The sequence below is a fragment of the Salmo salar genome, chromosome 18, assembly GCF_965601325.2.
Source record: "Salmo salar chromosome 18, fSalSal1, whole genome shotgun sequence".
NCBI lineage: Eukaryota > Metazoa > Chordata > Actinopteri > Salmoniformes > Salmonidae > Salmo > Salmo salar.
In genome coordinates, this window is record NC_138308.1 from 6663984 (window position 1) to 6691807 (window position 27824).

Here is a 27824-nt window from a genome sequence, read left to right on the forward strand (position 1 = left end):
TCGAGGAGAGGGAGCGAGGAGAGGAAATGTAGAAACAAATGCGCTTGTATGAAATTACTCTCCTTCACTAGCGGGTCATCATGCAAGTGACATTTACAGGGGTGGAATCCCAAAATAAATGTGTAAAGTAGTAAACAAAATGTAGCTAGTTGTGCTAGAAATGTTATAGATAAAAACTATATGCTACTTATTTTAAATATATGCATGCTTTTCTCCTCGGACAAAACAGGAGCTGATTCAAACGGCGTGGCGGATCTCAAAACTCTTCCACGAAGGACTCGCTTGTGCTTCCTCGATGGGAAGAGGCAAGGAGGACACTCCTCCATTCACCTACTAGCCAATTGACACCCTCCTAGACCACTTATTGGTTTCCCGGTCACAAAGTAAAGGAGGACGGAGTCGTCGACAAGAGGATGAACTTTTGCCCAATTGAGAATCTCCCATGTCAAAACAATACCAAAACATTCAATACACCTTTCTACATATCTAATTATATATTCAATATATGGAAACAATTAAAAGAGATTCGCCGGTACTTTTGGATATTTTTCAGCCAGTCGTTCAGAAAGTAGTGCCCAAAAGCGGTTACCGAACATTGCATACTTCATCACGTGTAGATATGTGCACCACATTATTCCTCCCTCTCTCGCTCTAGTGGATGCATCATGCACATATTGCTGGCTCACTCATATAAAAAAAAAAATAATACTTCGTAGTCACCGAAGCATGTCTTTCATTTATTTACACTTCAGTATGTCAATAGACCATTAGACCAAAAACCACTGACTTTAATGTACATTTATGTTTAATGCACTTGTGATTACATAGAAACAGGCTGTTAAGTAATTCATTCACTCATTATAAAATAACAGTATTACAAAACTCACCTTTCAAAAATGCCCTAATAAAAGCTCTTTTACATTTTCACTCGGGAATAAAAACAGAAAGACATAGTAAAATACATATTGTGAACAGGAGGCCACTGTAGAAAGAGAAGAAAGAGTTACTTAGCTCCTGTTCTTGACTATCTAGCTATGGAATGCAGTCACGGCATTAGAGATATCTGGGATGCTGTAAGTCTATGAAGACCGAGGTCCTTGATTGAAACCGATGTACATTAAAATACAGGAGCAGTAGGCAGTGGATAGTCTAGACAATACATGGAGTCTAAACACTAAGGCCTTGGTAGACAAACGGCAGCGAGCGTCAATCTATGAGAACACAATACATTAATGTAACAGTTGAGGACACGCATTGTGACAGTGATAAAGGACAAAGTATCATAAGTTTTGGCTTTGGTATCAAAACTAAAGAATGAGTTCCCAAGAAAGTATTGATCAGAACCGTGGAGTCGACCAAGGGTTTGACAAGTTCTATTGACCTCCTAAAAACAAACACAGAGATGGGGGAATTAGTGTGAGTTCTATCAACAACTCTGATTCAATTAAGGACAAGAAACACAATAATCAACACTGTTAATCAGTGAGAAAGTTATACTAAACTTTGTGTGGCCACATGGAACGTTCTCTGAAACGCTCTCCCACGTTTCACTCTCTCTCAGCCCTTATAAAAACTCTTACAAACACAATCTTTCCACTGATAGTAGTTGAGTCATTGCAGAGCTTTAGAGATACATTTCATGAGCAAGTTACATAATAGGGTAATCTTGATCCAAAATCAAATGAAGGGAAAATACACACAAAAAATCTTACTCTATAAAATAATTGGGCTCTCTAGGCAAAGAGGGAGAACTAAGATTTGAACAAATATTTGACAGACACACACAATAGAATGAGAGAATTATGTGGTTTGATTGATTTTCACAGAGTCGGCATCCAAAATGGCACCCTTTGCCAGGGGTCAAACTTTTCTTGCCCAGACAAAATAAAAATAAGATCTCATCAGGTGAATGATAATGGCAAAGAGAGATGATCAATAATTAAAAAAAGAATAGATTTGGTATAGTTTTTCCTTATTTTTACCTCACCAGTTATAATTAGCGACATTCATGAAAACATTGAAATAAACAAGATTCCACAAAAAAAAAAAAACATATGTTTGAACTAAATCAACTGACCCTGCATCTTTGCTTGTGTTACAAACTTATCGAGTCTAGTGGATGTCTCATTATAACTATACATTTGACCCATTCACAAGGCATGGCAATCACATCTCATCTAACAAGGCAGCTATTTGGAGAAACAGTTTCCAGAACATTTCCAGATGTTTCTAAAGGTTTGAAAAACCCAGTAGAAAAAAGGTGGGTAGGTCAGAGAAGGCAGTAACAGTCTACAGTCAAAGGAAGATGTGATAGACATCCTGCAGTAGCTGGGTCAGATTCTCTCACCCTGGGTATACAAGGCAGACCAGAGCCCCTGGAAAAGAGCATGGTTGTGTTCAGTAGGCACAAAATGAGAGATAAATGTCCGAAACATGTGTGTGTGTTACAATCTGAACTTGTCCAATAAAAAAAATAAAAAATAAAAATGTGTTTTCATATTCTGTTGCAAAACACTTTGCTACAATTTGTCCTAATGAACATGACCCATTTAAAGGCTGGGTGAGCAGGTCCATCCATGGGAACTGACTGTAAGGAGGTCCAGAGTATTCTGAAAAGAGGAGTGGATCCCAGTCTCACTGCAGAGGGTTGTCAAACACAGAGTCAGGCAGGACCGAGATCTTCAGTTTCTTCTCTGGCCAGCTATATTCCTTCGGTAACTTGGTCTGGAAGGAGGAATCAAAACAGGGGAAAAACATTTAATGACAGATGCAGAACAAAGTTAAAATTCCAGAAACTTTGCAGGGTTTTTCCTTCCCTGCTTATTACGGTAATTCTCAAACCAGGATTTCAGAAAAATCGAGGAACTTCTGTAATTTTGCAACCGTAATATTACAGAACAGCTTCTTTATAGGCCGTGGATGCAGATCCATAGGTAGTCCCCCCCGGAAGCCTTCCCCAGAGATCCTAATCACATTCGGCGCATGCATTTCTTTACCTCTACTTTAGGCACACATTTTCATGGTCACCCTCCCTTCACATTTCTCACCGTCAATCGTGAGTGATAATTCTTCAAGTTTTACCGGCGAAACGTCCATGCAGCATCTGCATACCAAACTTTTGACCTCAATCAGTTTCATGGAAATATGCATTTATATGAGTGTTGATTTGAATTTATAGTGCATTCGGAAAGAATTCAGGACCTTGACTTTTTCAACATTTAGTTATGTTACAGCCTTTTTCTAAAATATATTAAATCGTTTCCCCCCCCCCCCCAACCTGAACACAATACCCCATAACAACAAAGCAAAAACAGGTTCCTAGGAATGTTTGCAAATGTATATACAGTACCAGTCAAAAGTTTGGACACACCTACTCATTCCAGGTTTTTTCTTTATTTTTACTATTTTCTACACTGTAGAATAGTGAAAATATCAAAACTATAAATTAACACATATGGAATCATGTAGTAAGCAAGAAAAAAAGTGTAAAACAAATCAAAATACTTCATATTTGAGATTCTTCAAAGTAGCCACCCTTTGCCTTGATGACAGCTTGGCACACTCTTGGCATTCTTTCAACCAGTTTCATAAGGTAGTCATCTGGAATGCATTTCAATTAACAGGTGTGCCTTGTTAAAAGTTAATTTGTGGAATTTATTTCCTTAAGTCAATCTGGTAAATTTCAATAACTTTGCAAGTTTCTTCAAGTGCAGTAGCAAAAACCATCAAGTGCTATGAGGAAACTGGCTCTCATGAGGACCGCCATAGGAAAGGAAGACCCAGAGTTACCTCTGCTGCAGAGGATAAGTTCATTAGTTACCAGCCTCAGACATTACAGCCCAAATAAATACTTAAGAGTTCAAGTAACAGACACATCAACATCTACTGTTCAGAGGAGACAGTGTGAGTCAGGCCTTCATGGTCGATTTTCTGCAAAGAAACCACTACTAACAGACACCAATAAAAAGAAGAACAGATTTGCTTGGGCCAAGAAACACAAGCAATGGACATTAGACCGGTGGAAATCTGTCCTTTGGTCTGATGAGTCCAAATTTGAGATTTTTGGTTCCAATCGCCATGTCTTTGTGAGACGCAGAGTAGATGAACAGATGATCTCTGCACATGTGGTTCCCACCGTGAAGCATGGAGGAGTGATGGTGTGGGGGTGCTTTGCTGGTGACACTGTCAGTGATTTATTTAGAATTCAAGGCACACTTAACCAGCATGGCTACCACAGCATTCTGAAGTGATACGCCATCCCGCCATGACCCAACACACCTCCAGGCTGTGTAAGGGCTATTTGACCAAGAAAGAGTGATGGAGTGCTGTATCAGATGACCTGGCCTCCACAATCACCTGACCTCAACCCAATTGAGATGGTTTGGTGTGAGTTGGACCACAGAGTGAAGGAAAAGCAGCCAACAAGTGCTCAGCATATGTGGAAACTCCTTCAAGACTGTTGGAAAAGCATTCCAGGTGAAGCTGGTTGAGAGAATGCCAAGAGTGTGCAAGCTGTCATCAAGGCAAAGGGTGACTATTTGAAGAATCTCATATATAAAATATATTTTGATGTGTATCACTTTTGGTTACTACATGATTCCATATGTGTTACTTCATAGTTTTGATGTCTTCACTTTTATTCTACAATGTAGAAAATAGTACAACGTCAAGGATTATCAATGGAAACAGGATGCACCTGAGCTCAATTTCAAGTCTAATAGCAAATGGTCTGAATACTTAGGTAAATAAGGCAGTTTATTAATTGTGATACATTTTCTAAAATTCTGAAAACCTGTTTTCGCTTTGTCATTATGGGATATTGTGTGTAGATTGATGAGTAAAAATGTATAATTTAATCAATTTGTCGAAGGCGGTGACATAAAATGTGGAAAAAGTCAAGGCGTCTGAATACTTTCCGAATGCACTGTATGTACAGTGATGGTGTTAAACTGTAGAATACCTGTGTGTTGTTTCAATCAAAGCACATACAGTGCCTTCAGAAAGTATTCACAACCCTTGAGTTTTTTCAATATTTGTTGTGTTACAGCCTCATTTTTTTTGTCACTGGCCTACACACAATACCCCATAATGTCAAAGTGGAATTATGTTTTCAGAAATGGTCACAAATTAATAAAAAAACTTAAATGTCTTGAGTCAATAATTATTCAACCTTTGTTATGCCAAGCCGAAATAAGTTCACGAGTAAAAATGTGCTTAACAAGTCACATAATACGTTTCATAGACTCATTCTGTGTGCAGTAGTGTTTAATATGATCTTAGAATGACTACCTCATCTCTGTACCCCACACATACAGATAATTGTTACCGTCCCTCAGTCTAGCAGTGAATTTCAAACACAGATTCAACCACAAAGACCAGGGAGATTTTCCAATGTCTTGCAAAGGGCACCTATCGGTAGATGGGTAAAAAAAAAAAAGAGGGAAAAAAAAGCAGACATTGAATATCCCTTGGTGTTGATTACACTTTGGTGTAATTAATTCTGTTAATTACACTTTGGGTGTAATGATAAACCATCCAGTCACTACAAAGGTAAAGGCGTCCTTCCTAACTCAGTTGCCTGAGAGGAAGGACACCGCACAGGGATTTCACCATGAGGCCAATGGTGACTTTAAAACATTTTATTGGCTGTGATAGGAGAAAACTGAGGATGGATCAACAACATTGTAGTTACTCCACAATACTAACCTAAATGACAGAGTGAAAAGAAGGAAGCCTGTACAGAACACAAATATTCCAAAACATGCATCCTGTTCGCAACAAGGCACTAAAGTAATACTGCAACAACAAGAAAATGTGGCAAAGAAATTGACTTTTTGTCCTGAACATTAAGTGTTATGTTTGGTGCAAATCCAATACAACACATAACTGAGTACCACATTCCATATTTTCAAGCATAGTGGTGGCTGTATCACGTTAAGGACTGGGGAGTTTTCAGGATAAAAAAAAGAAACCGAATGGAGCTAAGCACAGAGGAAAACATGGTTCAGTCTGTTTTCCACAAGTCACCAGGAGATCAATTCACCTTTCAGCAGGACAATAACCTAAAACACAAAGCCAAATCTACACTCAAGTTGCTTACCAAGAAGACAGTGAATATTCCTGAGTGGCCACAATACAGTTTTGACTAAAACTGTTTGAAAATCTATGGCAAGACCTGAAAATGTATTTCTAGCTATGATCAACAAACAATTCGACAGAGCTTCAAGATTTTTGAAAATAATTTTTAAAAAAAATTGGCAAATGTTGCACAATCCAGGTGTGGAAAGCTCTTAGAGACTTACCAGAAAGACCCACAGCTGTAATCAATGCAAAAGGTGCCTCTACGAAGTATTGACTGAATACTTATGTAAATTAGATATTTCATTTTCAATACATTTGCTACAGTTTCTAAACGCACATTTTCACTGTGTCATTATAGGTTATTGTGTGTAGATAGGTGGAACAATAAAATCAATGTAATACATTTTGAATTCAGGCTGTAACAACAAAATGTGGAATAAGTCAAGGGGTATGAATATTTTCTGAAGGTACTGTATTTTGCCAACAGTAGTGCACAGTTGAATTTTGGCCACATTATAGAAAAATGCAACCACTCGCACAATCCATAAATCTCCTAAGAAAACGTGGTGTTTTTGTCTTACAATAATGTTATATTGTATTATATTCTCTTGTGTAGAATACTATCGTTGATCTCGTAGACATTGATTCAGCTTTGATCTAACTTTATTAAACAAACACCATTCTCAATTCATCACATTAGCCTGTTCTCTGAGCAGCCGAACGAGTAGAGCAGAGTGTGCGTAAAGTAGAGAATCCCACACATGCACAGAAGCTTCGTACCTTCAGCTGTCGGGAAGAGGGTTCCAGAGAACTCAAATCCACAGCCACTCCATTCTTTATATTACCCCTGTAAAGAATGGTAAAAGGCGTTTCCCTCACCTCCTCTCGAGTGTTGAGCTCCGATAGGTCTCCAAGCATCTGTTCAACAAACTCTTCAGTCAGCAATATCTGAGAAGGAGATATGGTAACATAAGTACATGCAGCAAGTATGCACTTGAAGCAGTTTGTGTGTTTACCTGTAGCCAGGGTCCATGTGCGGCGTACGGGTGTTCCTCAGTAGCAAAGGCCCCCTCTACTCCAGTGGATACGAAGGTGATGGCTGTGTCTCCATTAATACTCTTATAGGTGAAGTGTCTACCATGGAGCAAACGACCCCTAAGCATAGAAGATGACGAGCACAATAATCATTAAATCACTGAATACATACAGTATGTAAGAAGTTTGCTGGATTGGAGAGCCTGCTTCTTCTCACCCTCCGTCTCTCTCTCACACGCCACTCCCAATCTCTCCCGCTTTCATACACAAAGGGCTCAGATGACCCTGGTCTTGTTTTATGTAATCTGTATGTATGTGGGAAGACCCAGGCTCACCCCCAACTCCAGTGTGTGTGTGTGTGTACCTGAGACAGAGGGGCAGCAGTGTTCCTGACTCCTGGTTGAATTTCAGATGAACACTTTCCAGTTGTCTGGTACGAACTAGCTCGTGAGGAATGATGGCCGCTGAACTCTCACTCTCCAGACTGTCCTTACGACTTCTAGAGAAAGAAGGGGAGTCAGAAAGAGATTTAAATGACCACTTATGTTCAGGGGAAACAAGTCCGATGGTGGTGTGTAGCTCCCTATAAAGTGTGTGAATGACTTTGCTATGGAACTGGACATGTACGGAGAAACCAGGGGGAGAATTGTACCACATACAATTTCATACACCTATCTTGTGTTGTTCAATGTCCCAATACTGTGTACACACTTGGGTCTCATGGCATGGTCTCTGGATGGGTTAAGGGGAGGCGTATGCAGGTGTATAGTCTACTCTAGAGAACAATACAAAGGAGGGGGTGAAAGCTGTTGATGTGACATCACCGCTTGAGAGGAAAGAGAAAAACATGAGTGGAGTGTGTGTGCCTGAATGCTGACTCAGAATGAACATTTCGAGTGGGAAAGTGAGTAAATAGCAGCTGCACTGTGTGGGTATGTACTCACTGAGGCCTGTCGTGTCCTTGTTTCTGTGAGTTGATAGGGGGTAGTGCTGCTTTAGTGTTGAACTCCAGTCCTTTCCTCAGGGCTTCTCTGATCTGCTCTGTATCTGCAGTGGACAAACCATTGGGTTAGTTTTTAGACATACAGTAACATTAGGACACAAAATCACTCCGTAAGGACTTAAATCACAATATTGCTTACACTTATCTGGGTAGTGCCCAATAGATTTGCTGCAAAGAAACCACTACTAAAGGACACCAATAAAAAGAAGAACAGACTTGCTTGGGCCAAGAAAGACAAGCAATGGACATTAGACCGGTGGAAATCTGTCCTTTGGTCTGATGAGTGCAAATTTGAGATTTTTGGTTCCAGCTGCCGTGTCTTTGTGAGACGCAGAGTAGGTGAATGGATGATCTCTGCATGTGTGGTTCCCACCGTGAAGCATGGAAGAGTGATGGTGTGGGGGTTCTTTGCTGTGACACTGTCAGTGATTTATTTAGAATTTAAGGCACACTTAACCAGCATAGCTTCCACAGCACTCTGCAGTGATATGCCATCCTATCATTTGTTTTTCAACAGGACAATGACCCAACACACCTCCAGGCTGTGTAAGGGCTATTTGACCAATTGAGATGGTTTGGGATGAGTTGGCCCGCAGAGTGAAGGAAAAGCAACCAACAAGTGCTCAGTATATGTTGGAAATCCTTCAAGATTGTTGGAAAAGCATTCCAGGTGAAATTGGTTGAGAGAATGCCAAGAGTGTGCAAAGCTGTCATCAAGGAAAAGAGTGGCTACTTCAAATATTTTTTGACTTAACACTTTTTTGGTTACTACATGATTCCATATGTGTCATTTCATAGTTTTGATGTCTTCACTATTATTCTAGATGAAGGAAAAAGGAAACCTTTTCCTTCATCTTGTTCAACTGTTGCCATGCACCTGCAAAAAGATTGCTCAGATGTGCGAGTGCCTTTTGAATTTTTTTCACTACTATTCTACAAAGTAGAAAATAGTAAAAATAAAAAACATTTAATGAGTAGGTGTGTCCAAACGTTTGACTGGCACTTTATGCATGCATGCATGCATGCATGCATGCATGCATGTATGTATGTATGTATGTATGTATGTATGTACATACAGTTGAAGTTGGAAGTTTACATGCACTTAGGTTGGAGTCATTAAAACTCGTTTTTCAAACACTCCACAAATTTCTTGTTAACAGACAGATTATTTCACTTATAATTCACTGTGTCACAATTCCAGTGGGTCAGAAGTTTACATACACTAAGTTGACTGTGCCTTTAAACAGCTTGGAAAATTCCAGAAAATGTTGTCATGGCTTTAGAAGCTTCTGATAGGCTAATTGACATCATTTGAGTCAATTGGAGGTGTACCTGTGGATGTATTTCAAGGCCTGCCTTCAAACTCAGTGCCTGTTTGCTTGACATCATGGGAAAATCAAAAGAAATCAGCCAAGACCTCAGGAAAAAAAATGGTAGACCTCCACAGGTCTGGTTCATCCTTGAGAGCAATTTCCAAACGGCTGAAGGTATCACGTTCATCTGTACAAACAATAGTACGCAAGTATAAACACCATGGGACCACGCAGCCGTCATACCACTCAGGAAGGAGACGCGTTCTGTCTCCTAGAGATGAACGTACTTTGGTGCGAAAAGTGCAAATCAATCCCAGAACAAAGGACCTTGTGAAGATGCTGGAGGAAACAGGTACAAAAGTATCTATCCCACAGTAAACGAGTCCTATATCGATATAACCTGAAAGGCTGCTCCACAAGGAAGAAGCCACCGCTCCAAAACCGCCATAAAAAAGCCAGACTACGGTTTGCAACTGCACATGGGGACAAAGATCGTACTTTTTGGAGAAATGTCCTCTGGTCTGATAAAACAAAAATAGAACTGTTTGGCCATAATGACCATTGTTATGTTTGGAGGAAAAAGGGGGAGGCTTGCAAGCCGAAGAACACCATCGCAACCGTGAAGCACGGGGGTGGCAGCATCATGCTGTGGGGGTGCTTTGCTGCAGGAGGGACTGGTGCACTTCACAAAATAGATGGCATCATGAGGAAGGACAATTATGTGGATATATTGAAGCAACATCTCAAGATATCAGTCAGGAAGTTAAAGCTTGGTCGCAAATGGGTCTTCTAAATGGACAATGACCTCAAGCATACTTCCAAAGTTGTGGCAAAATGGCTTAAGGACAACAAAATAAAGGTATTAGGGTGGCCATCACAAAGCCCTGACCTCAATCCTATGGAAAATGTGTGGGCAGAACTGAAAAAGCGTGTGTGAGCAAGGAGGCCTACAAACCTGACTCAGTTACACCAGCTCTGTCAGGAGGAATAGGCCAAAATTCATTCTACTTACTGTGGGAAGCTTGTGGAAGGCTACCCAAAACATTTGACCCAAGTTAAACAATTTAAAGGCAATGCTACCAAATACTAATTGAGTGTATGTAAACTTTTGACCCACTGGGAATGTGATGAAAGAAATAAAAGCGGAAATAAATCACTCTACTATTATTCTGACATTTCACATTCTTAAAATAAAGTGGTGATCCTAACTGACCTAAGAAAGGGAATTCTTACTAGGACTAAATGTCAGGAATTGTGAAAAATTGAGTTTAAATGTATTTGGCTAAGGTGTATGTAAACTTCCGACTTCAACTGTATGTATGTATGTATGTATGTATGTATGTATGTATGCATATAGTTTTGCAACAGAAAACAAATATGAGCCGTTCTTATTGGAGAAGTCCAGATAGTCCCTCCCCGTTTCAAAAAAAAAAGAAAAAAAAGTTGGTGCCTATTGAACACAACCCAGGTCAGATCTATGATGGCCCATTAGAATTGTCTAGGGATATAAGTTAGGTGTGTGTGTGTGTGTGTTATACCTTTCTCCGACAGTCTTCGTGGCTGAGATCCTATACAGATGGAGCGGCTGTCCTCTTCATCCTCGGAAGGCCGGCTGAGGTCGTCCCACACACACTTTGCGCTCACGCCACTCAAGTTGGATCCCTCTGTCTCTATACCCTGGTCCACACGCTCCTGCTTAGGATGAGCAAACACACACGCAAACCTTAACACTAGCCCACACACACATTAACGCACACTCAAACACATTGTGGGGACTGAACCAGCAGGTGGCGCTGTTTGAATGAAAATACAATTTGAATTAATACACAAAGTAACTAATCAAAGCCTTACTTGTAAATGCGGGTCGATGTCAAACATGGTCTCTCCTCTCCTCATGTCAGTTATCAACCAGGGTCCTCCGGCACTGAACACAGACAGCATGGTGGAGAAAAGAGAATCATGGACTCGGTCACACTGGGTTAATATGAAATAAGACTGGTAGTCTGGCAGGGAGGTGTCTCATATTTCAAACTCACACATGGACCCCTCGGAGAAGCTCCAGTATTCCCTGGCCGTTCCACTGTTGGGCCGCCTGCAACTCTTCTGTACACACACCCACAATCTACAGAGGAGAGGGAGTTAACACACAAAAAGAAAGAGGGTAAAAGGACACACACAGAAGGCTATTATAGACTCTGAGGGAGTAGGCCGTAGAGCCTGGGGCTAGATTAGCTCACCTGCAGGAAGTTGACCAGGCCGAAGGGTGTGTGGACCGGCGATATCTGGGGGTCCTCAGTGAGCAGCATGTGTTGGATACGAGACTCACTGTTGTCCAGGGGACTGTGCCACGATATGTGGTCTCCACTGCAAAATGTGTTTTCTACAGGAAAGATGGATGTGAAAGACCACTCTGTGATATATTGGAAAATATGTTACAGTTTTCTCATCACTAGCCTAACAGCAAACGAGAAAGGATCATCAGACAAAGAAAAGAGTGATGGTAAGAATGATAGGAGAAAAAGTGAGGAAAAAGGGGAGTGTATGTATACAGTGCATTCGGAAAGTATTCAGACCCCTTTACTTTTTCCAGATTTGTGACTGACCGGCTCGATTCGGTCTTATGTAGGAACATTTTAAAATTGTGTTTTTTACATTAGATAAAAGTAGAGACTCAGAGCTAGAACATGGTATATCATACACTACATTTGAGGAACAATGGGAAAGTAATTCTGCTATTTAAGTTGATAAACTTGTAACCTCACTTTCCAGAAAATGGCCCTTGAATGTTTTGGTACGCTTACTGGAGAGCTCTTCTTTGTCTACACCCATTGAGTATCGTTCACACCCTCTTAAGCTTTAGCTCCACCCATCGCTAAGTATTTCCTAAACAACCAAAGATTTCAAGACTAAAGGCTGGTTTATACTACGGGTGTGTTCGTAAATTTTATTTGTAGCGCCAGAGTGTGCTCTGGGCGTTCGAAAACTAAGAGCGTTGTCAGATTGTCCGTTCGTAAATTCAGAGCGCTTCACTCTCGGAGCGTTCAGACCTAACAGCAGTAGTCAAGCACCCAAGCTAACTGGCTAAAGTTGGCTAGCTTGCTAGCTGCTGCCAGAACAGCTAACTCTGACCATTTTACTCGCACTAGCAGAGCTGGTTAGGCTGTTTTCATGTTATCCAGAGTGTTGGTGACTGCAACTGTGCTGCTGGCAACAATTTAATTATACTTTTTTTTCAACTTTTACTGACACTGGTCATATTCAACGGGTGTTGAACGTTCATAAATTCTAAAGTTATTCTGCACTCTGCCACACTCAGTGCTCTGAAATCGGAGTAGATAGCTGGTAAATTCACTCTGGCTACGTCTATCGACAGTTGTTGCAGTGACATCATGAACTTTCTATTGAAATGGTTACTTGCATAGTGGAGTCCTTTGTTTAGATATTTAGCTAGCTCGCTAAACAATGAACTACGTTGCCAGCAGCACAGTATTTATGCTGCAGTAGTTTGTGTCGGGGGCTAGGGTCAGTCTGTTATATCTGGAGTATTTCTCCTGTCATATCCGGTGTCCTGTGTGAATTTAAGTATGCGCTCTCTAATTCTCTCTTCCGGAGGACCTGAGCCCTAGGACCATGCCTCAGGACAACCTGGCATGATGACTCCTTGCTGTCCCCAGCCCACCTGGCCGTGCTGCTGCTCCAGTTTCAACTGTTCTGCCTGCGGCTATGGAACCCTGACCTGTTCACCAGACGTGCTACCTGTCCCAGACCTGCTGTTTTCAACTCTCTAGAGACAGCAGGAGCTGTAGAGATACTCTCAATGATCGGCTATGAAAAGCCAACTGACATTTACTCCTGAGGTGCTGACCTGTTGCACCCTCGACAACTACTGTGATTATTATTATTTGACCATGCTGGTCATTTATGAACATTTGAACATCTTGGCCATGTTCTGTTATAATCTCCACCCGGCACAGCCAGAAGAGGACTGGCCACGCCTCATAGCCTGGTTCCTCTAGGTTTCTTCCTAGGTTTTGGCCTTTCTAGGGAGTTTTTCCTAGCCACCGTGCTTCTACACCTGCATTGCTTGCCGTTTGGGGTTTTAGGCTGGGTTTCTGTACAGCACTTCGAGATATCAGCTGATGTAAGAAGGGCTATATAAATAAATTTGATTTGATAATCCCAACTCATAACGTTACTACCCTGCATGAATCTGCAGGTAGCTAACCAACAAGGTTCAATGTTAGCTAGCTAACATTAGGCTATAACTAGCAATGCAAATGGCTCTGAGATACGAATAATATTACTACACAGATCATACACATAACGTTAGCTAGCAAGCTAATGTTAGCTAGCTAGCTAACAGTACACTAACTTGTAAACGTCTTTGCCAAAATTTGAAATGTGTAATAGCTGAAAATGTAGCTAGCTAGACTATCTTTCCTGTAAACATGGAAGGACACTTCTCCCTCTCTATCACGGATGCCATGGTTGACCTTAGAAGGCTGTTGTATGAAACACTTTTTCGCTCTGTTGTCTTTTCGACAATCAAACACCAGAATTAGCTATCATACTCTAATTCCACGGATTTCAAAACTCGGTCCTCCTAAAAGTGGAGAGCAACCCTTATGCAGTTGTACTATGTGATATCTTTCCAAAAAATTGTACCTACACATACCGACCAGCTCATGTTATAGACAAAAGCGTGCTACATGGCAGACCAATCCAAACTCATCTCTCGGCATGTCCAGCCCACTCATCTCAGCCAATCATGGCTAGCGGGAAGGTTGTTGACTTTTCCCATGGCTAAGCCAACTAGGCTCATAATTTAACAATTTTATTTGTATTTACAGATGACATACACATTTGTTATTAAGGCACATGAAACTTCATGAAACTTCACGTTCCAGATGGCATCTGCCAAAAAACGTATTTTGATCAAATAAAAGTTGCCTCTGTGTTACATTACAGCCGCATTCTCAAATGTATTAAATAATTTTTCCCCCTCATCAATCTACATACAATACTGCATAATGAGAAAGCAAAAACAAGTTTTTAGAAATGTTTGCAAAAAAACAAAAATACCTTATTTACATAAGTATTCAGACCCTTTTCTATGAGACTCGAAATTGAGCTCAGGTGCATCCTGTTTCCATTGATCATCCTTGAGATGTTTCTACAACTGGATAATGTATCAAAAAAATGTCTGCAGCATTCAAGGACCCCCAAGAACACAGTGGCCTCCATTCTTAAATGGAAGATGTTTGGAACCACCAAGACTCTTCCTAGAGCTGGCCGCCCGGCCAAACTGAGCAATCGGTGGACAAGGGCCTTGGTCAGGGAGGTGATCAAGAACCTGATGGTCACTCTTACAGAGCTCTTGAGTTCGTCTGTGGAGATGAGAGAACCATTTCTGCGGCACTCCACCAATCAGGCTTTTATGGTAGTGTGGCCAGATGGAAGCAACTCCTCAGTAAAAGGCACATGACAGCCCGCTTGGAGTTTGCCAAAAGGCACCTAAACGACTCTCAGACCATGAGAAATAAGAGTCGCTGGTCTGAGGAACCCAAGATTGAAATTGTTGGCCTGAATGTCAAGCGTCACATATGGAGGAAAACTGACACCATCCCTACGGTGAAGCGTGTTGGTGCCAGCATCATGCTGTGGGGATGTTTTCAGTGACAGGGACTGGGAGACCAGACGGGATCGAGGCAAAGATGAACGGAGCAAAGTACAGAGAGATCCCTTGATGAAAACCTGCTCCAGAGTGCTCAGGACCTCAGACTGGGGTGAATGTTCACCTTCCAACAAGACAACGACCCTAAGCACACAGTCCTGAATGCCAGAGCCCGGATTTGAACCCAATCAGACATCTCTGGAGAGACCTGAAAAAAGCTGTGCAGCGATGCTCCCCATCCAACTTGACAGAGCTTGAGAGGATCTCCAGAGAAGAATGGAAGAAACTCCCCAAATACAGTTGTGCCAAGCTTCATACCGTAACATCATACCCAAGAAGACTCGAGGCTGTAATCGCTGCCAAAGGTGCTTCAACAAAGTACTGAGAAAAGTGTCTGAATACTTATGTAAATGTGATATTCCAGTAGATTTTGAATACATTTGCAAAAATTTCTAACCAGTTTTTGCTTTGTCATTATGGGGTATTGTGTGTAGCTTGATGAGGGGAAAAAAATTAGAAGAGAAAGAAGCAGTGAGAGTAAGCAAGAGATCCTGCCAGAGGAATCCCCACAAAGTAATCATTGCGCATGGTTAAGTGATTTGAAAGACTTAGCGAAGTGGAGCACACAACACACCAAGAAAGGTCTGGGAGAAAAGAGGGAAACTTATTTTTCACAGATGTAAAGAAAATACTATTAAGATGAGAGGAAATTTGTCAAGTATGACGAAGTTTAAACACACTTCCCCCCATCAGAGAGAGAAATGGAAATTAGACTTCCTGAGTTTCCCCAGAGCCCAGAGGACCTTAACAGTGATATGTGAATGCTAACATACACCGTTACACCTTTTCTAGTACAATGCACTGGAAGCAATTTTTCAACTAACCTTTACTTGGTGATCATTTCTTCGCTCATGATTCGTAAGAAAGAAACTCTAATAAACATAGGTGTGTAGTTGCAGGTGGTATTCCAAGAAACAGAGAATATTCGCCATTTTAGCTGCCAGACATCTTGCATTTCCCAACATCTTTGCAGGAACAAGTTGTTTCAATGCGATGTGGCCTCAGCCACATGTAGTAGTAGATGACAGGAAGCTTGGCCCAGTGATGTACTGGTCCCTACGCACTACCCACTATAGCGCCTTATGGTCAGATGCCGAGCAGTTGCCATACCAGGCGGTGATGCAACCGGTCAGGATGCTCTCGATAGTGCAACTTTTTGAGGATCTGGGCACCCATGCCATATCTTTTCAGTCTCCTGAGGGGGAAAAGGTATTGTCGTGCCCTCTTCACGGCTGTCTTGGTGTGTTTGGACCATGATAGTTTGTTGGTGATGTGGACACCAAGGAACTTGAAAATCTTGACCGCTCCACTACAGCCCCGTCGATGTTAATGGGGGCCTGTTTGGCCCGCCTTTTCCTGTAGTCCACAATCAGCTCGTTTTCCTTGCTCACATTGAGGGAGAGGTTGTGGTCTTAGCACCACACTGGCAGGTCTCTGACTTCCTCCCTATAGGCTGTCTCATTGTTGCCGGTGATCACGACTACCACTTTTGCGTCGTCAGCAAACTTAGTGATGGTGTTGGAGTCGTGTTTGGCAAAGCAGTCGTGGGTGAACAAGGAGTACAGGAGGGGACTAAGCACACACGCCTGGAGGGGCACCAGTGTTGAGGATCAGCGTGGCAGACATGTTGTTGCCTACCCTTACCACCTGGGGCAGCCCGTCAGGAAGTCCAGGATCCAGTTGCAGAGGGAGGTGTTTAGTCCCAGGGTCCTTAACTTAGTGATGAGCTTTATGGGCACTATGGTGTTGAACGCTGAGCTGTAGTCAATGAACAGCATTCTCACATAGGTGTTCCGTTTGTCGAGGTGGGAAAGGGCAGTGTGGAGTGCGATTGAGATTGCGTCTTCTGTGGATCTGTTGGGGCAGTATGCGAATTGGAGTGCGTCTAGGGTAGGGCGATATATCGATATAAAAAATATATCGATATATTTTAAATGTGATATGAAATTAGACCATTTGGCATATATCGATATAGTTCAAATTTGCGCTTTGATCCTTGCTCCAAGCAAGCTGCAGACCCGGAGCTCTCTGTGCTGCTCCCCGCCCCTCCTCTTTCATGCACAGAGGGGGGAGGGGCAGGAACAGACACTTCAACAAACATGGAGGAAGCAACAGCGTCTGCGGAGCGTTTTGAGGAGGAATTGGTTAGTAAAAGAAAAAGCATTGGCTCAGTAATTTGGAGATGGTTCGGATTCAAAGTATCAGATGAGCAACAAAATCACGTTATATGTAGGCAGTGCCATAAAAAAGTTACAGCCAGGGGTGGAAGCACTACAAATCTTTTTCACCACCTAAAAGTGGCACAAACTGCAATACGAAGAGTGTGTGAAACTGCGCGCTGCAGAAGCCCCAGCCGCAAGCCGTCGACAACCCGAAAAAGCTCCAGCCCCGAAACAAAGCTCACTGCAAACTTCATTTTCCCGCAGTGTGCCTAATGAAAAGAAAATTGGCAAGTGGTGTACTATAACTAAAGCGGTGTCCTATCACATTGCTAAAGATATGGTCCCTGTTGCAACTGTGGAACAAGTCGGATTCAAAAAGCTACTGAAAACTATGGACCCGAGATATGAGCTTCCCAGTCGCAACTACTTTGCACGAGAAGCACTGCCACAAATGTACACTGAAGTCAGGCACCTTATGGAGCTTTGATTTTAAAAAAAAGGTACTCCTGTTGTTATACAGTGTTTGTTTACATGTTATTGTTATTTGAACAGCTGAGCATTTAATCTGAACCAGGTGAAGAGCCCTGTTTATTATTTATTCATTTGATTTTTCAACTGTTCACTGAAATAGCCGGTTTCAATAAAACTACTTGAGACATGTCATATCTGGCTTTGACTTTGACTGAACATTTGCTCTCACTTAGCGGAAAAAAATATCGGGATATATATCTTATGTCGATATTCAGCCTAAATATATCGGGATATGACTTTTGGTCCATATCGCCCAGCCCTAGTCTAGGGTATCCGGGATGATGCTGTTGATGTGAGCCATGACCAGCCTTTCAAAGCACTTCATGGCTAGGCAGGTTACCTTCGCTTCCTTGGGCACAGGGACTATAGTGGTCTGCTTGAAACATGTAGGTATTACAGACTCGGTCAGGGAGAGGTTGAAAATGTCAGAAGACAGTTCCCAGTTGGTCCGTCCATGCTTTGAGTACACGTCCTGGTATTCCGTCTGGCCCCGCAGCTTTGTGAATGTTGACCTGTTTAAAAGTCTTGCTCATATCGGCTACCGAGAGCGTTATGACACAGTCGTCCGGAAGAGCTGGCGCTCTCATGCATGCTTCAGTGTTGCTTGCCTCGAAGCGAGCATAAAAGGCGTTTAGCTCGTCTGGTAGGCTTGCGTCACTGGGCAGCTCATGGCTGGGTTTCCCTTTCTGGACCGTAATAGTTTTCAAGCTCTGCCACATCCGACGAGCATCAGAGCCGGTGTAGTAGGATTCAATCTTAATCCTGTATTGACACTTTGCCTGTTTGATGGTTCGTCTTAGTTGGGGCATGTACATACGATCACTGTGGGGACGACATCGTCAATGCACTTATTGATGAAGCCGATGACTGAGGTGGTATACTCCTCAATGCCATTGGATGAATAACGGAACATATTCCAGTCTGTGCTAGCAAAACAGTCCTGTAGCGTAGCATCCATGTCATCTGACCACTTCCGTATTGAGCGAGTCACTGGTACTTCCTGCTTTAGTTTTGCTTGTAAGCAAGAATCAGGAGGATAGAATTATGGTCAGATTTGCCAAATGGAGGGCGGGGGAGAGCTTTGTATGCATCTCTGTGTGTGGAGTAAAGGTGGTCTAGAGTTTTTTCCCCCTCTGGTTGCACGTGACATGCTGATAGAAATGAGGTAAAATGGATTTAAGTTTGCCTGCATTAAAGGTCATTAAAGGTGAAATGTCTGACATTTACTTCTATTTAGTCGTTATTCTACCAGGTAAGCTGACTGAGAACACATTCTCTTTTACAGGCTACATGAGGAAGTTGCGGTGGAGAAGCAAGGGGTTGAAAGAGCCAATTTGAAGCTGGAGTGCTCTCCTTAGCGAAACGTCGCTGATGTAGAGTGACAGAAGGTTACAAATATTGACATGCACCATTATCTCAATATGGAGGTAGCGGAGCCCTCTGTGCTGTGTGTGGTGGAGAGTAACAAAACGGTCCGAGCGCCTGGCTTATAATTGGTAGATAACTACCATCTCCTAACCTTACTCTAATTACTAAATCCCTTCCACACTAGACACACACACACAGAGCCTTGGTTCTTACCTGATTGGAAGACGTAGCGGGCCAGGCCCTGCATGAGTTCAGCCGGCCAGGTAGGGGGTGCAGTCTCTCCCACCTCTCTCTTCAGCCTGAACGTCAGCTCAAATCCAAAGCCACTGGGGCCTTCCTGACCTGTAAACCTGACAATACACATATAGAATACACACACTTAATTCAAGCTGTCTAACCCACCTCTCTCTTCTGGTGTACATGTGTGTGTCTTCCGCTCAAAAAACCAAGCCCTGGGCCGTCCTTATTTGACCATGAGTCAACACAACCCATGACAACACAAACCCAATACAGATTAGCCTTCCCTTTAGCTTAATTCCATTACTCCACTAGGGGATGTGACAAATGAAAAAAAAGCTCTTAACGTTTAAACTAGAATAACATTCGTAAAATTACACATGAATTCACATTGCACCTGTACTACCGTTACTGTACGTCAATTCCACCGCGCAAAGTTTGCATTTCCTTCTCATTTAACTTCTCAAAGTATTCACCTTCCTCTGTCATTTTTCCAACTGTTAACGATGGTAACGTAGTGGTGAAGAGTCTACTCCAAAATAATTGATTCCTTGCGCATCAACTCTAGTCATGTGCATTTTACAGGGTTCGTAGGACTTTTTCAAGCACTAATATTTAATTTCAAGGACCATCAATATTTAATAGTTCCTATTATGCAATTGTTTCTAGTCGCCACCAGAAGGCACTATATCACCACAACCTAATAAAAAAATAAGCACTATTCATCTACTCAATAATACTTGTTTCACTACTTATTTACTACATACATGAGTGATAAGTCAGTAATGATGAAATTCACTGATTTCCTGATATGAACTGTAACTCAGTAAAATCTTTGAAATTGTTGCATGTTGCGTTTATATTTTTGTTCAGTGTACATGAATCATTTTTAATTGTCTTTATATATAAATTGTCTTTATATTTCACAAAATGTTAAGTCCCACAGGCTGTCCCAACACAATGACATGGTAGTGAATTCTGACAGTGTAACAGGCCCTTAGTTGACTTTAAAATATTGTATTCTATACCCATTTGAAGAGAAACAAGTTACTAATGTGTTTGAAAAGATGAAAGATTCTCTCTGGGGCCTCAAGTTTGGGTACCACTGTACTACTAACCTAGTCTCTCTGTGGTGGCCACCAGCTGCATTAAGTACTGCAGTGCATCTCCTCCTCATGTACTGCACCAGATTTGCCATCTTCCACCAAGGCACCTGCAAGTTCCCAGACATTTCTGGGGGGAATTGCCCTAGCCCTCCGATCCAACAGGTCCCAGACGTGCTCAATGGGATTGAGATCTGGGCTCTTTGCTGGCCTGACATTCCTGTCTTGCAGGAAATCACGCACAGAACGAGCAGTATGGCTGGTGGCATTGTCATGCTGGAGGGTCATGTCAGGATGAGCCTGCAGGAAGGGTACCACGTGAGGGAGGAGGAGGTCTTCCCTGTAACGCACAGCGTTGAGATTGCCCGCAATGACAACAAGCTCAGTCTGATGATGCTGTGACACACCGCCCCAGACCATGATTGACCCTCCATCTCGATCCCGCTCCAGAGTACAGGCCTCGGTGTAACGCTCATTCATTCGACGATAAACGCAAATCCGACCATCACCCCTGTTGAGACAAAACCGCGACTCGTCAGTGAAGAGCTCTTTTTGCCAGTCCTGTCAGGTCCAGCGACGGTGGGTTTGTGCCCATAGGCAACATTGTTGCCTGTGATGTCTGGTGAGGACCTGCCTTACAACTGGCCTACAAGCCCTCAGTCCAGCCTCTCTCAGCCTATTGCGGACAGTCTGAGCACTGATGGAAGGATTGTGCGTTCCTGGAGTAAGTCGGGCAGTTGTTGTTGCCATCCTGTACCTGTCCCGCAGGTGTAATATTCAGATATACCGATCCTGTGCAGGTGTTGTTACATGTGGTCTGCCACTGCGAGGACGATCAGCTGTCCGTCCTGTCTCCCTGTAGCGCTGTCTTAGGCGTCTCACAGTACGGACATTGCAATTTATTGCCCTGGCCACATCTTCTGTCCTCATGCCTTCTTGCAGTATGCCAAAGGCACGTTCACGCAGATGTGCAGGGACCCTGGGCATCTTTCTTTTGGTGTTTTTCAGAGTCAGTAGAAAGGCCTCTTTAGTGTCCTAAGTTTTCATAACTGTGACCTTAATTGCATACCGTCTGTAAGCTGTTAGTGTTTTAACAACCGTTCCACAGGTGCATGTTCATTAATTGTTTATCGTTCATTGAACAAGCATGGGAAACAGTGTTTAAACCCTTTACAATGAAGATCTGTGAAGTTATTTGGATTTTTACGAATCATCTTTGAAAGACAGGGTCCTGAAAAAGGGACGTTTCTTTTTTTTGCTGAGTTTAGCTAGCTAGCTTAATTTCAGCCAACTGCTCCTGCTGAGGTCACGCTCCGTTCAACTTTAGCTTTGAATGTCATCTTTCTAGCCAGCTAGTTATAGCTAGCTACCTGGCTAATAGCCAGAGCCCTTGAGCTGGCTAGCTAGCTAGACATCTGACTGAAATATCAGCGACTATTTACCAGTTATACACTCATTCCCCTAGAGTCAGGGGTTTTTGTTTGGGGGATGTCTGTTGAAACGGTAGGAGTCGAGGGATCTCTCTACTACTTGCCACTGTAGGTCTGGGCTAAGGTAGTTCGTTTCACATCTTGGCCTATGTCGTGGGTGGAGTTTTCCATTGGGCAGAGTGGTGAATGAATGCAATGCTAACAAGAAAAATCAGGGGTAGTGGGCAAACATAATGAGGATACATGAATCATTCATGATTCCACTCATTCACAGAGGTAAACGTGATTAGAACTCAGATCAAGAAGCCTTCTGAGCGTTGATCAACGCTGGGAACGCAACAATAAGTGGGTAAATGATAATTAACTAAATAAAAAGGTGCGTAAACTAATTCACAAATAAAAAGGTGCATATATGGCATTTACTCTCCACTAAATCCCTGTTTGGGTCTGGCAAAACCCATTAATAAACATACATTTCCTGCCAGGCAGGATTGAATGTACAATCTAGCTATCAATGTGTCGTTTGGCGGCGCCTAATCAGTCAGTTCTGTACCTGCCTGGCTGAGTGGCAGTGTGGGTGGAATAAGCGAGCTCACCTGGCTGCCAGCGTGCAAAAAAAGTGAGGAAATAAAACTTGGTTGTTTGCCTGGAAATTAATTTGCAAGACCAATACATTTCTATTATTTTTCATATTAACATTTGATAATTTTCTGTTCTCCATTTTAATTAAAGTAGTTTTCAAGAACCAACTTGAAAAAAAATGTCAGATTTTCAAGGTACTCCAATACATGAATTTCAGAATTTAAGCACCTTGTGTGAACTAGAGGTCGACCGATTATGATTTTTGTTTTATTTATTTGTAATAATGACAATTACAACAATACTGAATGAACACTTATTTTAACTTAATATAATACATCAATAAAATCAATTTAGCCTCAAATAAATAATGAAACATGTTCAATTTGGTTTAAATAATGCAAAAACTAAGTGTTGGAGAAGTAAAAGTGCAATATGTGCCATGTAAAAAAGCTAACGTTTAAGTTCCTTGCTCAGAACATGAGAACATATAAAAGCTGGTGGTTGCTTTTAACATGAGTCTTCAATATTCCCAGGTAAGAAGTTTTAGGTTGTAGTTATTATAGGACTATTTCTCTCTATACCATTTGTATTTCATATACCTTTGACTATTGGATGTTCTTATAGGCACTTTAGTATTGCCAGTGTAACAGTATAGCTTCCGTCCCTCTCCTCGCCCCTACCTGGGCTCGAACCAGGAATACATCGACAACAGCCACCATCGAAGCATCGTTACCCATCGCTCCACGAAAGCCGCGGCCCTTGCAGAGCAAGGGGAACAAATACTTCAAGGTCTCAGTGCGAGTGACGTCACCGATTGAAACGCTATTAGCGCGCACCCCGCTAACCATTTCACATCGGTTACACTAGCCTAATCTCGGGAGTTGATAGGCTTGAAGTCATAAACAGCTCAATGCTTGAAGCACAGCGAAGAGCTGCTGGCAAACGCACGAAAGTGCTGTTTGAATGAATGCTTATGAGCCTGCTGCTGCCTACCACCGCTCAGTCAGACTGCTCTATCAAATCATAGACTTAATTATAACATAATAACACATAGAAATACGAACCGTAGGTCATTAATATGGTCAAATCCGGAAACTATCATTTCGAAAACTAAACGTTTATTCTTTCAGTGAAATACGGAACCGTTCCATATTTTATCTAACGGGTGGCATCCATAAGTCTAAATATTGCTGTTACATTGCACAACCTTCAATGTTATATCATAATTATGTAAAATTCTGGCAAATTAGTTCGCAATGAGCCAGGAGGCCCAAAAGAAATGGTCTTCACACAGTTCACAACGAGCCAGGCGGCCCAAACTGCTGCATATATCCTAACTCTGTCGCACAGAACGCAAGAGAAGTGACAACTTCCCTAGTTGAAATAAATTCATGTTAGCAGGCAATATTAACTAAATATGCAGGTTTAAAAATATATACTTGTGTATTGATTTTAAGAAAGGCGTTGATGTTTATGGTTAGGTACACATTGGTGCAACGACAGTGCTTTTTTCGCAAATGTGCTTGTTAAATCGCCCGTTTGGCGAAGTAGGCTATGATTCAATGATAAATTAACAGGCACCGCATCGATTATATGCAACGCAGGACAAGCTAGTTAAACTAGTAATATCATTAACCATGTGTAGTTAACTAGTGATTATGTTAAGATTGATTGTTTTTTATAAGATATGTTTAATGCTAGCTAGCGCCTTACCTTCTGCTGCACTCGCATAACAGGTAGTCAGCCTGCCACGCAGTCTCCTCGTGGAGTGCAATGTAATCGGCCATGATCGGTGTCCAAAAATGCCGATTACCGATTGTTATGAAACCTTGAAATCTGCCCTAATTAATCGGCCATTCCGATTAATCGGTCGACCTCTAGTGCGAACCCTGATTTTAGTCATTTGTTTCACCGACTGAGATATGGGTTTGACCTACTAGCGCTGGCCGCAATGACACCTACAGCTGGATCAATAGCATTGCACATTCCTCACAATGACAATGCAAAACCAGGTTTTTAGACATTTTTGCACATGTAAAAAACTGAAATATCACATTTACCTAAGTATTCAGACCCTTTGCTCAGTACTTTGTTGAAGCACCTTCGGCAGTGATTACAGCATCGGGTCTTCTTGGATATGATCTACAAGCTTGTTACACCTGTATTTGGGGAGTTTCTCCCATTCTTCTCTGCAGATCCTCAAAGCTCTGTCAGGTTGGATGGAATCTTGTTTCTCATGGTCTGCGAGTCTTTAGGTGCCTTTTGGCAAACTCCAAGCAGTCTGTCATGTTATTTATTTTTAATACATTTGCAAACACTTCTAAAAACCTTTTTTCACTTTGTCATTATGGGGTATTCTGTGTAGATTGCTGAGGAAAATACATTTTTGAATAAAGCTGTAACGTAACAAAATGTGACTTGTTTCAGGAACCTAGGTGTATGTCGCGCGTCACTACTTCACAGGAGTGCCATTTGAAGGTAAACTTTGTTTTAGCAAAATGCGTTTTTTGGCAGAAATGCCTTCTGGAACATGTGAACTTTCATAAACTTGTTTAACCTGTAATGGCTAGGGGGCAGTATTTTCACGGCTGGATAAAAAACATACCCGATTTAATCTGGTTACCACTCCTACCCAGTAACTAGAATATGCATATACTTATTACATATGGATAGAAAACACTCCAAAGTTTCTAAAACTGTTTGAATGGTGTCTGTGAGTATAACATAACTCATTTGGCAGGCAAAAACCTGACAAGGTTTCAGGCAGGAAGTGGCCTGTCTAACAAGGTGTCGTTCTTCTTGTCTCTGTTTATTGAAGAGTGAGGATCTTAGCTGTCCCGTGACACTTCCTACGGCTGCCATAGGGTCTCAGAAGGCGGTAAAAAGCTGAATCGTGGCTTTGCAGGCTCTGGCTGAAACAAAGTAGCGCGTTTGGGTAGTGGCTGGTTACAGTACTGTGAGACTCAGGCTCGTGCCCGCATCGACCGAAAGCTTTGTTTACTTTCCTCAGTTTAGCTAAAAGGAGATTCCTGGTCGGAATATTATCGCTTTTTTACAAGAAAAATGGCATAAAAATGGATTTTAAACAGCGGTTGACATGCTTCGAAGTACGGTAATGGAATATTTAGATTTTTTTTGTCACGAATTGCGCCATGCGCGCGACCCTGATTTACCATTTCAGATAGTGTCTGGGACGCACGAACAAAACGCCGCTATTCGGATATAACGATGGATTATTTTGGACCAAACCAACATTTGTTATTGAAGTAGCAGTCCTGGGAGTGCATTCTGACGAAGACAACAAAAGGTAATGAAACTTTTATAATAGTAAAGCTGATATTGGTGAGTGCTAAACTTGCCGGGTGTCTAAATAGCTAGCCCATAATGCCTGGGCTATGTACTTAGAATATTGCAAAATGTGCTTTCACCAAAAAGCTATTTTAAAATCGGACATATCGAGTGCATAGAGGAGTTCTGTATCTATAATTCTTAAAATAATTGTTATGCTTTTTGTGAACGTTTATCGTGAGTAATTTAGTAAAATGTTAGCGAATTCCCCGGAAGTTTGCGGGGGGTATGCTAGTTCTGAACGTCACATGCTAATGTAAAAAGCTGGTTTTTGATATAAATATGAACTTGATTGAACAAAACATGCATGTATTGTATAACATAATGTCCTAGGGTTGTCATCTGATGAAGATCATCAAAGGTGAGTGCTGCATTTAGCTGTCTTCTGGGTTTTGGTGACATTATATGCTGGCTTGAAAAATGGGTGTCTGATTATTTCTGGCTTGGTACTCTGCTGACAATCTAATATTTTGCTTTCGTTGTAAAGCCTTTCTGAAATCGGACAGTGTGGTTAGATTAACGAGAGTCTTGTCTTTAAATAGCTGTAAAATAGTCATATGTTTGAGAAATTGAAGTAATAGGATTTTTAAGGTTTTGAAAATCGCGCCACAGGCTGCCAGTGCCTGTTACGTAGGTGGGACGAATTCGTCCCGCCTAGCCCAGAGAGGATAATGGAGCAGGTGTTCCGCTAGCGGAACGTCTAGATGTAAGAGGTTAAGGCACATTTTAGAATAAGGCTGTAAAGTAACAACATTTTGAAAAAGTCAAGGGGTCTGAATACTTTCCGAAGGCACTGTACACAGCCTCTGCTTAACAAACTCAAACTCACTGTTTGTGGGGCTACAGTTCGAGAACGACTGATTATCACCTTGTCTGGTTACCCAGGCTCTGGCCAAATGCTATGCCACAGACGTTACTTTCTTCTCTGCAGCAGTATGTAGCGAACGACGGTACGAGTCGTCAGACTACTTTTCACCCTCACGGCAGTCAAGCAATGCATTCCGCCAAGAGTCGTTCACGATCTAGTCCGGTTGCAGCTACAACTAGACCTTGTTTCAAACATATTAAGAAATAATCTTATTTGTATGCCTAGCAATCAATACTTAAGAGTCTAAGCCCGGAGGGGGAGATTGTTTTAAAAGTCATACCAATGATTCCGTGACACTTGTGGGGATCGTAGAGCAAAACGGAGAACACCATCGTGTTTGTGAGAGTCTCATCTCTCCATGGAGTGGTCATAGTAGTTTGTGGGCCTAACCATAGTATATCATGGGCCTATTAGCCGTAGCTCGGCCACCTTGCACCGCAGATGCGATAAGCTGCCATTGGCGGATGCAGTGGATTGAGACACAGCCCCAAGCAAAAAACAGATATCTCAATCTTAGTCAGATTTTTATGTTATGTATTACGCAAATTCGTTTCTTTCTTGGCTTTTAATGTCTTGCAACTTCAGTAAAGCAGGGCCTATCATCAATGAATAGGCTAGGAAATTCTAAAACGCAACAGACCGAAAACTGAACACACACTCGGCATCATTAGCGAAGAGAAAGAGCAGGTGGGCCAGCGTGAGGCTGTATTGCATTACTGGAAACCAAAACTATTCTGAGGACAGGTCTCCCAGTTTTGAGTAGCATAATTGCCTTTTTGTAGCAGGTTAGGAGAATTAGGTTACGGTTAGCTAAAATTGTCCCCGATAATCAGGCCTGCCCAGAGAACGGTCTTGGTTTCCACTAATGTGATGCTGCCAGTACAAGGGAGAAAGAGGAGGGGGCAGGCAGAAAGAACCGTGGTACGCCTATGTCTTGGTAATCTGTATCTCGTCTTGTATGTCTCGCAAATTCACCAATGTAGCCTAAAGTTCGCCTCTTCCTGTCTGGTTTTATAAAAATTTCCACTT

General features: G+C 42.1%; 1 protein-coding gene across 3 annotated transcripts in view; it reads right to left on the minus strand.

The window, feature by feature from the left end:
* Nucleotides 1-716: 716 nt before the first annotated feature.
* Nucleotides 717-27824, minus strand: part of LOC106576854 (suppressor of fused homolog) — a 28367-nt gene continuing 1259 nt past the window's right edge. The window contains exons 3-12 of one of the 3 annotated variants that reach the window (XM_014154332.3): nt 19441-19577; nt 11670-11812; nt 11469-11554; nt 11284-11356; nt 10971-11124; nt 8061-8163; nt 7481-7615; nt 7098-7236; nt 6961-7029; nt 717-2724 (exon numbers count right to left, since the gene is read on the minus strand). In XM_014154332.3, the coding sequence (XP_014009807.1) occupies nt 2635-2724; nt 6961-7029; nt 7098-7236; nt 7481-7615; nt 8061-8163; nt 10971-11124; nt 11284-11356; nt 11469-11554; nt 11670-11812; nt 19441-19577 (1129 nt within the window). In that variant the 3' untranslated portion in view covers nt 717-2634. Of the gene's footprint in view, nt 2725-5630; nt 6063-6960; nt 7030-7097; nt 7237-7480; nt 7616-8060; nt 8164-10970; nt 11128-11283; nt 11357-11468; nt 11555-11669; nt 11813-19440; nt 19578-27824 lie in introns of those variants that run through there. The other 2 variants (XM_014154331.3, XM_082964690.1) reach the window with 2 other exon arrangements.